At 47.5% G+C, this 14318-nt stretch overlaps 1 protein-coding gene across 2 annotated transcripts in view; it reads right to left on the reverse strand.

Moving 5' to 3' along the window:
* Positions 1–14318, reverse strand: part of NPR1 (natriuretic peptide receptor 1) — a 71495-nt gene that overhangs the window by 52385 nt on the left and 4792 nt on the right. Inside the window, exon 2 of one of the 2 annotated variants that reach the window (XM_018566411.1) lies at positions 12880–13180. In XM_018566411.1, coding sequence (XP_018421913.1) covers positions 12880–13180 — 301 coding nt within the window. Of the gene's footprint in view, positions 1–12879; positions 13888–14318 lie in introns of those variants that run through there. The other variant, XM_018566410.1, reaches the window with a different exon arrangement.

A 14318-nucleotide genomic window follows, 5' to 3' on the forward strand; every position in this document is an offset into this window, starting at 1 on the left:
CCGGGCTCTGCTGCCCCTCCTACGGGCCCAGGACCGGCATCTCAGGTGCCAGTGGGAAGCTGTCCGTCCGTTCACCGATCTCCTCCCCGCACTATGGGCTATGGGACCGGGAGTGACGCAGATTACATCACTTCCGGTCCCTGAGCTGCCAGTGCTGGGCTCCTGAAGCCCAGCAAAAAGCTAAAAAGCTATTGAAGTGCGATATGAAATTCAATAGCTTATTTCAAGTGTAAAGGTGACACAGGGGGCCTTTTGGACCCCCAGCATCACCTTAAAGAGTACCTGTCACTGCAAATATGCTATCACATTGCATGTAAGCCCCCCCCCCCCTCATGTGATAGCAATTAAAAAAAAAGAAAATAAGTTTTTAAAATGAATATTAAATGAAAAACATGTAAAAATAATGTAAAAAATGTTTTAAAGACCCCCGCGACCACGCGCATCTTCACGTAAACATGCGTCGGGTGCGCCTACGTATGAAAACGATGATCGTGCTACACATGTTGGGTATCGCCGCACACGCCAGAGTGAGAGCAATAATTCTAGGGCCAATATTTATGCGTATCTCTAAACTGATTACCTGTAGGGGCTTTTAAAACATCGTATTCAAAACTTTTTGGGGTATTGAATTTTGTCAACATTTCACGGACGCACACAATTTTTAGCCTGGACATGTTGGGCATCTATGTACTCATTGAAACCTCATCCTGGGTAATTGTGGGTATTTTAATGTGTTTTGGGGCATTTAAGTGCATTTTTCACTAAATTTGGGGGTTTGATAATAAGTAGGGATGTTCCGATAACGATACAAGCATCGGTATTGGCGGCGATAGAGAGTATTTGCATGAGTAGTCGTACTCGTGCAAATACTCCGATACAAAAAACGAGTACCTGTGCCGCGTCCGCCACCTTCAAGGACCCGAAAACCACCGCACACAGGACCTCCATAGTGAACTCCGCGAACTCCTCCTCCAAGTCCTCAGTCATCTGCTCCATTCTGACCTCTTCTCCCGCTGATTATTTCTGGTCTGGTCTGGACATGTGCTCATCTATTTTCCCCACTATGGGGATACAAGCCTTAGTTAGCAATGGCATGATAAATATTAATTTCATGTTCTTCATAATATTAAGAAACTGATCTAAAATCATGATTTTGTATTGCTTTAGAAAAGATGTGACCTGTCCCTTTAAGAAAAAGTATCAGTAATTGGTATTGGCGAGTACTTGAAAAAAAAATTATCTGTACTCGTACTCGCTCTTAAAAAAGTGGTATCGGAGCATCCCTAATAATAAGTTACGTTAATATCGTGCAACATGAAAATTTGCAACTGCCACCATTTTATTCTATAGGGTCTCGGCTTTCAGAAAATATATCATCATCACTGGTGTGAAGTCATTTTCCGGCCTAAAATGTGCCTTATAACATGGGTGCAAAAAGCTAAAAAAAAAAAAAAAGGCCTCGGTCAAAAAGGGGTTAAAGTTTAATAATTCCAAAAAATATAATGAAATAAAAGCTTACCAGGGTCCCTTCTAATAAACCTCTGCCTAACGATTGATGCAAAAAAAGATTTTGTTTTCCGTTTACGTCTTCACAGTTTTCATTCAAATGACCTATTAAGTGGAATTCGATCGACATAATTCATAAGATTTATTATAAAGAAATTGATCCTCAAATAAAACTAACAGGCTTGACACACAAGATATGACATTTCCAGAAATGAAAAAATTGTCTTCCCGAGCGCAACTGCCTATAAATTGCATTACTCTTCCATCCCGCTACATGTGAGACCAAACAAACCTGCAATCGTTTAGAAATTACAACCCCATCTCATTTACGGTCCCTGAGCTGGCTGAGGTTTTGGAGACATTTAGCTGCGGTAAAATTAACTTCATTGTAACTATCTCCATTTCCATCTGCCGCCCGGAGATTTGTATAAACAATCTATTGTTACGCAGCCGGAGAGAAAGGGCAAGACTTCAGGAAAAGTTTTTTTTTAGACTGAATGTTTGTATGTTTTCTAAACGTTCTATCCAATTATTCTCGATAAGGAGCTTTGGACCCACATTAAGGAGAGACCTGGGAGGTTCCTGTATAGAGCTCCGGACATAGGTGAAGGGGAGACCTGTAAGGTTCTATATAAAGCTCCTGAAACAGGTGAAGAAGAGACCTGTAAGGTCCTATATAGAGCTCCTGAAACAGGTCAAGAGGAGACCTGTGAGGTTCCAGTATAGAGCTCCAGACATAGGTGAAGTGGAGACCTGTAAGGTCCTATATAGAGCTCCTGAAACAGGTGAAGATAAGTCATGTGAGGTTCCAATATAGAGCTCCGGACATGGGTGAATAGGAGACCTTTGAGGTTCCCCTATAGAACTCTGAACACAGGTGAAGAGGAGACCTGTAAGGTCCTATATAGAGCTCCTGAAACAGTTCAAGAGGAGACCTATGAGGTTCTTGTATAGAGCTCCAGACATAGGTGAAGAGGAGACCTGAAAGGTCCTATATAGAGCTCCTGAAACAGGTGAAGAGGAGACCTCTGAGGTTCCAGTATAGAGCTCCAGACACAGGAGAAGAGGAGACCTCTAATGTCCTATGTAGAGCTCCGGAAACAGATGAAGAGGAGAACATCGAGGTTCCTGTATAGAGCTTTAGAGACAGGTGAAGAGGAAACCTGAGTTTCTGATAGAGAGCACCAGACACAGGTGAGAGAAAGACCTGTGAGATTTCTGTATAGAGCTCTGGACACACATGAAGAGGAGACCTGCAAGGTGCCTAAAGCTCCGACACAGATAAAATGGACACCTGTGAAGTTCCTATGAGCTGCGGAGACAGGTGCAGAGGAAACCTGTAAGGTTGCTATAATAGAGTTATAGACACAGATGAGGAAAATACCTATAAGGTCCTATATAGAAGTCAGGACACACATGAAGAGATCTGCAGGTTATTGCAGGTGAAGAGTAGACCTGTGAGTTTCTTATATAGAGCTCAGGACACAGGTGAAGAGAAGATCTGTAAGGTCTTATATAGAGGTCAGGACACACGTGAAGAAGAGACCTATGAGGTCCTATACAGAGATTAGGACACAGGTGAAGAGGAGACCTGCAAGGTTCCTATGTAGAGCTTCAAAAACAGGTGAAGAAAAGACCTGCAGGTTCCTATTTAGAGCTCTGGGCACACATGAAGAGACCTGTCAGGTCCTATATAGAGCTTTGGAAACAGGTGAAGAGGAGACCTGTGAGGTTCCTATGTAGAGCTCTGAAAACAGGTGAAGAAAAGACCTGTGAGGTTCCTATTTAGAGCTCTGGACACAGATGAAGAGGAGACCTGTAAGGTCCTATATAGAGCTTTGGTGAAGAGGGGACCTGTAAGGTTCCTATATAGAGTTCAGGGCAAAGGTGAAGAGTAGACCTGTAAGGTTCCTGTATAGAGCTTCAGACACAGGTGAAGAGTAGACCTGTAAGGTTCCTGTATAGAGCTTCAGACACAGGTGAAGAGTAGACCTGGGAGGTTCCTGTATAGAGCTTCAGACACAGGTAAAGAGAAGACCTGTGAGGTTCCTATATAAAGCTCTGGACACAGATGAAGGGAAGACCTGTAATATTTTCATATAGAGCTTCAGACACACATGTAGAGGAGATCTGTTAGGTTCCTATATACAGCTCTGGACACAGGTGAAGAGGAGACCTGTGAGATCCTTATATAAAGCTCCAGACACAGGTGAAGAGAAGACTATGAGGTTAATAGATAAAGCTCCAGACATGGGTGAAGAGGAGACGTGAGGTTACTATATAGAGCTCCAGACAAAGGGGAGAGTTGTGAGGTTCAAGAATCAAATCTTCAAAAAGTAACATGCTTCAATGGTGCCAAAGCTGATCTGTATGTCCTTGCAAGCTCTGTGTGTACCCAAATATCTCATCATACAACAATAAAAAATGAGAGTTTAAACAACTGTTGGCGCGACCTTGCGTTCCTCTGGAGGATTAATCTCGGTGATATGCCCTGATCAAGTCACTTAACTCTAAATGCAATTTTATTTTTGTTCTACCCAGGTGAATGGAAGAACAGTGAAGGGTCTACATAAAGCTCTTGACACAGCTGAAGAGGACACTTGGAAGAGGTTTCAATATAGAGCTCTGGACACATGTGGAAAAAAAACCTGCAAGGTTCCTATATACTGTAAAGCTCCTGGCACAGATGAAAGGGATATGCGTGAGGCTCCCATATAGGGCTTCAGACATAGGTGAAAAGGAGACTTGCAAGGTCCCTATAAAGAGCTTTGGACACAGGTACAGAGAAGATACGTGAGGTTACTATACAGAGCTCTGGTCACAGGTGAAGATAAGACCTGTAGGATCCTTATACAGAGCTCTGGACACAGGTGAAGAGAACTGCCAGGTCTTTCTCTATATAGAGCCCTGGACAAAGGGGAGGAGAGGCTTTGTTTCTATACAGAGCTCCAGACATACATGAGCAGGAGGTCTGCAAGGTCCCTTTATATAGCTCTGGAACACAAGTGATGAGAAGACCTTGAAGGTTCCTATATAAAACTCCAGACGCCAGTGAAAAGGGGACCTGTGAGGTCCCTATGTAGAGCTTTGGACACAGGAGAAAAGGACACCTGTGAGGTCCCTTCAAGGAGATCTCGACACAGGTGAAGAGAGAAGACCAGGGAGGTTCCTATACAAAAAGCTCCAGTCGCAGATGAAGAAGAGACCTGTAAGGCTCCTATATAGAGGTCAGGACACAGGTGAAGGGGAGACTTGTGAGGTTCCTATATAGAGCTCAGAACACAGGTGAAGGGGAGACCTGTGAGATTGCGATATAAAGCTCTAGATACAGGTGAAGAGAAGACCTGTGAGTTTTCCCAACTGAGCTCCAGACACTGGTGATAAAGAGACCTGTGAGGTTCCTATATTATGGTCAGGACACAGGTGAAGGGGAGACTTGTGAGGTTCCTATATTATGGTCAGGACACAGGTGAAGGGGAGACTTGTGAGGTTCCTATATTATGGTCAGGACACAGGTGAAGGGGAGACTTGTGAGGTTCCTATATTATGGTCAGGACACAGGTTAGTGGGGAGACCTGTGAGGTTCCTATATAGAGCTCAGAACACAGGTGAAGGGGAGACTTTTAATGTCTTATATAGAGCTCCGTACACAGGTGAAGAAGAGACTGGGAGGTTCCTACATAGAGCTCCAGACACAGGTGAAAGTGAGACCTGCTAGGTTCCTGTATCGAGCTCCATATGCCATTTAAGAGGAGATAATTGAGATTCCTATATAGTGTTCCAGGCATAGGTTAAGAAGAAACCTGTGAGGTCCTTATATAGACCTCCAGACAAAGGTGAAGAAGAGACTTTAAGGTTCTTATATAAAGCTCAGGACACAGGTGAATAGGAGACCACTGAGGCTTCTATACAGAGCCCTGGACACAGGTGAAGTGGAGACCATTGAGGTTGCTATATGGAAACACAGGACACAGATAAAGAGGAGACTAGTGAGGTTCCTATATAGAGGTGAGGACACAGATAAAGAGGAGACTAGTGAGGTTCCTATATAGAGGTGAGGACACAGGTGAAGGGGAGACCTGTGTGGTTCTTATATAGAGATCCAAACACAGGTGAAGGGGAGACTTGTGAGCTTCCTATATAGAGAGTTGAGGACACGGGTGAAGGGGAGACTTGTGAGCTTCCTATATAGAGGTGAGGACACAGGTGAAGGGGAGACCTGTGAGGTTCCTATATAGAGGTGAGGACACAGGTGAAGGGGAGACCTGTGAGGTTCCTATATAGAGGTGAGGACATAGGTGAAGGGGAGATGTGTGTGGTTCCTATATAGAGGTGAGGACACAGGTGAAGAGGAGACTTGTGAGGTTCCTATATGGAGGTGAGGACATACAGTAGGTGAAGGGGAGATGTGTGTGGTTTCTATATAGAGGTGAGGACACAGGTGAAGGGGAGATTTGTGAGGCTCCTATATAGAGGTCAGGACACAGGTGAAGGGGAGACCTGTGTGGTTCCTATTTAGAGGTCAGGACACAGGTAAGGGGAAACTTGTGAGGTTCCTATATAGAGGTGAGGACACGGGTAAAGGGGAGACTTGTGAGGTTCTTATTTAGAGGTCAGGACACAGGTGAAGGAGAGACCTATGATGTTCCTACTGTATTTAGAGGTGAGGACACAGGTAAAGGGGAGACCTGTGAGGTTCGTATATAGAGGTGAGGACACAGGTGAAGGGGAGACTTGTGAGCTTCCTATATAGAAGTGATGACACAGGTGACGAGGAGACTTCTGAGGTTCCTATATAGAGGTGAGGACACAGGTGAAGGGGAGACTTGTAAGGTTCTTATATAGAGGTGAGGACACAGATGAAGGGGAGACTAGTGAGGTTCCTATACAGAGGTGAGGACACAGGTGAAGGGGAGACCTGTGTGGTTCTTATATAGAGATCCAAACACAGGTGAAGGGGAGACTTGTAAGGTTCTTATATAGAGATCCAAACACAGGTGAAGGGGAGACTTGTAAGGTTCTTATATAGAGATCCAAACACAGGTGAAGGGGAGACTTGTAAGGTTCTTATATAGAGATCCAAACACAGGTGAAGGGGAGACTTGTAAGGTTCTTATATAGAGATCCAAACACAGGTGAAGGGGAGACCTGTGTGGTTCTTATATAGAGATCCAAACACAGGTTAAGGGGAGACTTGTGAGCTTCCTTTATAGAGGTGAGGACACAGGTGAAGGGGAGACTTGTGAGCTTCCTATATAGAGGTGAGGACACAGGTGAAGGGGAGACCTGTGAGGTTCCTATATAGAGGTGAGGACAAGGGTGAAGGGGAGCCTTGTGAGGTTACTATATAGAGGTGAGGACACAGGAGAAGGGGAGACTTGTGAGGTTCCTATATAGAGGTGAGGACACAGGTGAAGGAGAGACCTGTGTGGTTCCTATATAGAGGTGAGGACAAAGGTGAAGGGGACACTTGTGTGGTTCCTATATAGAGGTGAGGACACAGGTGAAGGGGAGACCTGTGAGGTTCCTATATAGAGGTGAGGACACAGGTGAAAGGGAGACTTGTGAGGTTCCTATATAGAGGTGAGGACACAGGTGAAGGGGAGATTTGTGAGGCTCCTATATAGAGGTCAGGACACAGGTGAAGGGGAGACCTGTGTGGTTCCTATTTAGAGGTCAGGACACAGGTAAGGGGAAACTTGTGAGGTTCCTATATAGAGGTGAGGACACGGGTAAAGGGGAGACTTGTGAGGTTCTTATTTAGAGGTCAGGACACAGGTGAAGGAGAGACCTGTGATGTTCCTACTGTATATAGAGGTGAGGGCACAGGTGAAGGGGAGACCTGTGAGGTTCCTATATAGGTGTGAGGACACAGGTGAAGGAGAGACCTGAGGGGAGACTTGTGAGGGGAGACCTGTGAGGTTCCTATATAGAGCTCCAGATGCAGGTGAAGAGGAGACTATACAGAGCTGTGGACATAGGAGAGGGGAACCCTAAGAGGATCCTGTATAGAGCCCTGAACATAGGTGAAGGGGAGACTTGTGAGGGGAGACCTGTGAGGTTCCTATATAGAGCTCCAGATGCAGGTGAAGAGGAGACTATACAGAGCTGTGGACATAGGAGAGGGGAACCCTAAGAGGATCCTGTATAGAGCCCTGAACATAGGTGAAGGGGAGACTTGTGAGGGGAGACCTGTGAGGTTCCTATATAGAGCTCCAGATGCAGGTGAAGAGGAGACTATACAGAGCTGTGGACATAGGAGAGGGGAACCCTAAGAGGATCCTGTATAGAGCCCTGAACATAGGTGAAGGGGAGACTTGTGAGGGGAGACCTGTGAGGTTCCTATATAGAGCTCCAGATGCAGGTGAAGAGGAGACTATACAGAGCTGTGGACATAGGAGAGGGGAACCCTAAGAGGATCCTGTATAGAGCCCTGAACATAGGTGAAGGGGAGACTTGTGAGGGGAGACCTGTGAGGTTCCTATATAGAGCTCCAGATGCAGGTGAAGAGGAGACTATACAGAGCTGTGGACATAGGAGAGGGGAACCCTAAGAGGATCCTGTATAGAGCCCTGAACATAGGTGAAGGGGAGACTTGTGAGGGGAGACCTGTGAGGTTCCTATATAGAGCTCCAGATGCAGGTGAAGAGGAGACTATACAGAGCTGTGGACATAGGAGAGGGGAACCCTAAGAGGATCCTGTATAGAGCCCTGAACATAGGTGAAGGGGAGACTTGTGAGGGGAGACCTGTGAGGTTCCTATATAGAGCTCCAGATGCAGGTGAAGAGGAGACTATACAGAGCTGTGGACATAGGAGAGGGGAACCCTAAGAGGATCCTGTATAGAGCCCTGAACATAGGTGAAGGGGAGACTTGTGAGGGGAGACCTGTGAGGTTCCTATATAGAGCTCCAGATGCAGGTGAAGAGGAGACTATACAGAGCTGTGGACATAGGAGAGGGGAACCCTAAGAGGATCCTGTATAGAGCCCTGAACATAGGTGAAGGGGAGACTTGTGAGGGGAGACCTGTGAGGTTCCTATATAGAGCTCCAGATGCAGGTGAAGAGGAGACTATACAGAGCTGTGGACATAGGAGAGGGGAACCCTAAGAGGATCCTGTATAGAGCCCTGAACATAGGTGAAGGGGAGACTTGTGAGGGGAGACCTGTGAGGTTCCTATATAGAGCTCCAGATGCAGGTGAAGAGGAGACTATACAGAGCTGTGGACATAGGAGAGGGGAACCCTAAGAGGATCCTGTATAGAGCCCTGAACATAGGTGAAGGGGAGACTTGTGAGGGGAGACCTGTGAGGTTCCTATATAGAGCTCCAGATGCAGGTGAAGAGGAGACTATACAGAGCTGTGGACATAGGAGAGGGGAACCCTAAGAGGATCCTGTATAGAGCCCTGAACATAGGTGAAGGGGAGACTTGTGAGGGGAGACCTGTGAGGTTCCTATATAGAGCTCCAGATGCAGGTGAAGAGGAGACTATACAGAGCTGTGGACATAGGAGAGGGGAACCCTAAGAGGATCCTGTATAGAGCCCTGAACATAGGTGAAGGGGAGACTTGTGAGGGGAGACCTGTGAGGTTCCTATATAGAGCTCCAGATGCAGGTGAAGAGGAGACTATACAGAGCTGTGGACATAGGAGAGGGGAACCCTAAGAGGATCCTGTATAGAGCCCTGAACATAGGTGAAGGGGAGACTTGTGAGGGGAGACCTGTGAGGTTCCTATATAGAGCTCCAGATGCAGGTGAAGAGGAGACTATACAGAGCTGTGGACATAGGAGAGGGGAACCCTAAGAGGATCCTGTATAGAGCCCTGAACATAGGTGAAGGGGAGACTTGTGAGGGGAGACCTGTGAGGTTCCTATATAGAGCTCCAGATGCAGGTGAAGAGGAGACAGGTGAGGACACAGGTGAAGGGGAGACTTGTGAGGTTCCTATATAGAGCTCCAGATGCAGGTGAAGAGGAGACTATACAGAGCTGTGGACATAGGAGAGGGGAACCCTAAGAGGTTCCTGTATAGAGCCCTGAACATAGGTGAAGGGGAGACCTGGATCGCCCGTTGAGGGTTTTCTGCTTCTGCCGAATCTCTGCCCTGGATTGGGGCTGTGCTAGTTTGGTAACAATAAGTGTATAACTCTATGGCTGGCGTTAGCTGTGGGTTATTCATTCACTGGATCTTCAAGCGGCTGACTCCCCCAAATTACTTAACTCTTTCATAACCTGAACACAGTGGGCAGGGCGACAGTGAACGCAAGCCTCCACGCTCCTCAATGCAGGCATCGTCAGAAAAACTGACACGGTGCCAATTTCCATGTTATTACGCTTATTTAGCAAACCCGGCGCGCCGTCACCCGTAACAACCTCGGATTTCAAGCTGTTGAAATGAAATCAGTTAATCAATTACTGTACTTCACATGGGTCGCTATTGTGCAATTTGGGCCCAATTATTGCAGAATAAGTCCTAATGTGTCAAATTAATTCTGTACAAGCATCCTGACTGGTCTGCTAGCAGCCATGGAACTACAGATCCTAGCAGCCATGGAACTACAGATCCTAGCAGCCATGGAACTACAGATCCTAGCAGCCATGGAACTACAGATCCTAGCAAGCATGGAACTACAGATCCTAGCAAGCATGGAACTACAGATCCTAGCAGCCATGGAACTACAGATCCTAGCAGCCATGGAACTACAGATCCTAGCAGCCATGGAACTACAGATCCTAGCAGCCATGGAACTACAGATCCTAGCAGCCATGGAACTACAGATCCTAGCAGCCATGGAACTACAGATCCTAGCAAGCATGGAACTACAGATCCTAGCAGCCATGGAACTACAGATCCTAGCAGCCATGGAACTACAGATCCTAGCAGCCATGAAACTACAGATCCTAGCAGCCATGGAACTACAGATCCTCGCAAGCATGGGACTACAGATCCTAGCAGCCATGGAACTACAGATCCTAGCAGCCATGGAACTACAGATCCTAGCAGTCCGTGTTGCCAAAATGACAGCACAGTATGCTGTTGCCTGTAGTCACATAGGAACCAGGAGTCCATCTTTTTTAGCACTATTCGGCCATGTTGGTACTTGTAGTTCCACAACTACAAGACGTCTGCAGTGCCGAATAGACTTGTAGGTCCACAAAAAGTAAATTTACAATTTCTAGTTCTTCAACAGGTCCATGTGTAATCTGGGCATTCTGCAACTGCTTGGGGTCTACAACTGTAAATGGACTTGTAGGTCTACAAGAAGACAATGGACATTTTGGGAGTTGCAGTTCTACAGGAGTTCTGCGTTTAACCTGGGACTTGTAGTTCTACAGCAAACCTGCCTGCCTGTTGCTCTACCAATGGGTCTGTTTTAGGGTTGCCTCCTTTACGTCAAGTGAAACCCGAACACTAGCGCCACACACAGCAAATTATTTTTTTTAGAATATAGAAGAGAGAGCGAGGAGAGGCAAGCGGGGGAGGGAGTAAGGAGACCGGCTATAGAGGACTACAAATCCCAGCAATACATTATACAGCACTACAAAATTAAATGAAGCTACATACTCTGTTGTTCAATAGTGGCACCCTGATGTCTCCAGGTTGGCTTCTACGGGCTCTCACCAGGGCTGTGTGGGCTGTCAGGGGGACCCTGTGGGCTCTCAGGTGGACTCTGGGGCTGTGCGGGCTCTTAGGTGGGCTGTGCAGACTCTCAGGTGGGCCATACGAACCCTCAGGTGGCTATGCGGACTCTCAGGTGGGCTGTGCACGCTCTCAGGTGAGCTATGTGGGCTCAAAGGTGGCTGTGTGGGGTCTCAGGTATGCAGGCTCTCAGGAGTGCTATGTGGGCTGTGTGGTGTCTCACTAGGGGTCTAGGGTGGGCAGGGTGGTATCAGGACGACAGAGGAGATGTGCGGGCCAGCACCTGTAAACAGGCGCCCCCAGCTCGCAGGAAGATGTGGCTTCAGGCAGATGCGGCTGCTTGAGGTCTCGCTCTTGCTGGGGACCTTGGTAGTCACATCTGTCAAAAAATTAAAAGTAGCAGTATTGGCACTTAGTGTCATGTGTCCGGGTATCAAGACACAAGCCTTAAAAACCGGACTGTCCGGGTGAATCAAGGACAGGTGACAACCCTAGTCTGTTTGCATGCTGGGACTTTTTGGTGTGTCAATTTTTTACACTTTTAGATTTGCAGCAGGCCTGCATGCATGGTGGGACTTTTAGTTCTACAGTGAGTCTATAGGAGTGCTGGGATAGTCCTGCTGCTGTTCTAGGTCTGTAGGCGTGCTGGGACTTGGGTATGGGCATGCTAGGAGTTGTAGTCCTGAAGTAGCCGGGGAGTCTGATGCTATCAGGAAATGTGCATGCTGGGGTTTGCAGTTCTGCAGGAATACCTCCACTCCCCCTCTCCTCCTTTTGTTCCGCCTTCACACTCCTGCGGATACCAAGAAACAGAGACATCCACACACACAGCTGCCTGACCCTGAGGAATTTCGCTGATCCTCGACTCCTCCAGCAGATATTCAGACTCGTTAAGTGCCCAATCCGTGCCCTGCCACACCTTTTCCCCTTGTCGCCACCAGCCTCACCTTTCCCGCTACAAAATCCACAACCTGCAGGCAACGGCGGCATGTAGCGTGAGGCGTCCTTCCCCAGCGGGTGAAAAACAAACGCAGCAGAGCCTCCGTGGAATTAAACATTAATGTTGTTTTAACTGCCGAAAGTTAATTTCTCTCTCCATCAATATGAATTCAGTTAACAGGCAGGGATGCAGAACCGCACGTATGCCTACCAAGCGGCCGCAGATAATGCAGCGCCTGAATACAATTGCTGTAAGTGACCCTTGTCCCTGCCGCCCCTGACCCACATTGTGGTGATTTATCATCTACAACCACTCAACTGCCATGATAGACTCTTCATAAACAATCCACCAACTGTGTCAAAGGAGCTGATCTAAATAGCGGTAGTTGGATGTGACATCCAGCACGCTGGAGAATTTCTAAAACCTTTTCCAGCATGTCACAAGCTTTTTGCCTGAGTGCAAATGGCCAGGCTGCTGAAATGGTTTTCTGACCACAATTGGAAACAATGGTTGGCGAGAACCGACTTCTGCCAGACCGGAAAATGGATGGAAACATAATCTCCTTGCATGTTGGCACTTGTAGTGCCATAACTGCTTGTGGTCTACAACCCTGAATGGACTTGTGCGTCTACAAGAAGCTTATTAGCACGCTCGAAGGTAGGACTTCATCTACAGCTGCTTGTGGTCTATAATTCTAAATGGTCTTGTGGGTCTAAAAGAAGCCTACAAGTTGCTGTCGGTGCAGCCCCTCCCCGGCGCAGTTGGCGAACAAAGACAGCAGAGTTATTACTTACTTCGCCCTTTCTGCTTGATGTCCTGGATGATGGAGGTATGGTTGATCACATTGTGCTCTTTCATGTTCATATCCACCACGGTCATATTGTTGAACTTTGGCAGCTCCACGAAGGCTCCCTCGACGGTGAAGTAGCAGGCGCGGTCATCCTTGTCGTCGCTGTACAGGAGCATGGCACGGCTGCTCCAGTTGTACTGCTGGTGGATGTGCTTTAAAAACTGGGCCAATTTGGAGTGGACGACTCCCGTCCTGGTGATGTATTTGTATTCCTCGTCCTTGACGCCGAACCCGATTGCCGAAGCACCGGACGTGATCAGGGGGACCTTCCAGTATTCGGTAAAGCGGACCACCGGAGCGGCTGAATAAATGCATGCCGGGCCAAAGAAAACATAGGGGTGGTAGATGAACTGCATGACCACTGCAGTCACCGGGGCGGCCGACCCGGAGCACCTCTTGTGCTTGTCCTCGGTGTCCCCATAAACCGCCCAGAGGTGAAAGTCTGGGAGGAGGCCGGGGTCGTCGTTGATGCGGTCGATGGCCATCTGGATAGCGGGTCCGACTCTTGGCAGTGCCCAGGGGTATAAGGTGTTGGTTTTTGGGAGCAGCACCACAATGGTGAGGTTCTGGGCATCTTGAGCGTCATGGCAAACCACCCAGCTGGCCAGGAACACCAGGACCCATCTACCAAGCATTTTTTAGAGGGTCCCAACACTACTCTTACCCATACGCCAAGAAGAAGGGGGACTTGTGCAACTCTGCGCCCTCTTCCAAAGAGTCAGAGGAGAGTATCGCTGGTGACAGTACAATTACAGACACACATACAAGGCATGGTTAACCGCTTCCCATCTGCGAGTCTCTTCGCTCCCATCCATGAGTCCGTAGCTGCTGGAAGTGGCTGGGGCACAGAAATTCCTATTATCCGGAGGCAGGCTTCCTTCTTTCCTTCCCCTGACTCAGTGACAAAAGGCTTGTTATCATAAGCGTTGTAGCTTAACCCCTACCTGGCTGGATGTCACCAAGGTAAAAAAAAAAAGGGTCATCCGTGTTATCCACGACCCCGACAGCGGTCCAAGTGTATCTGACAGCCGTGGAAAGAGCTACAGGGGGTACTTAGGAAAAGGGAAGGAGGAGGTGCTGGCCGCAACCCTGAAACTTGGAGAGAAAATTGGAGATCAGAAACCCGGAGATTTTGGCTTTCGTAGAGCTGCAAATATTTATCCGGTGACTGGTGAGCGTATTAGTGTGAGGAGGGGCTGCGGGAAATATAGAATAAATGTCTAATCACCCTCTGGAGAGAAGGTACTGATGAAAGGATAGAGGGAGGAAAAGAAAGAGAGAAAAGAGAGAAGGAAGGAAGCGAGAGGAAAGTAGAGAGAAGAGAAGAGAGAGAGAATAGGAAGGTACTGATGAAAGGATAGAGGGAGGAAAAGAAAGAGAAAA

This window comes from Nanorana parkeri, unplaced genomic scaffold (genome assembly GCF_000935625.1).
Source record: "Nanorana parkeri isolate BGI_ZX_2015 unplaced genomic scaffold, ASM93562v1 scaffold947, whole genome shotgun sequence".
NCBI classification, from domain to species: Eukaryota; Metazoa; Chordata; class Amphibia; order Anura; family Dicroglossidae; genus Nanorana; species Nanorana parkeri.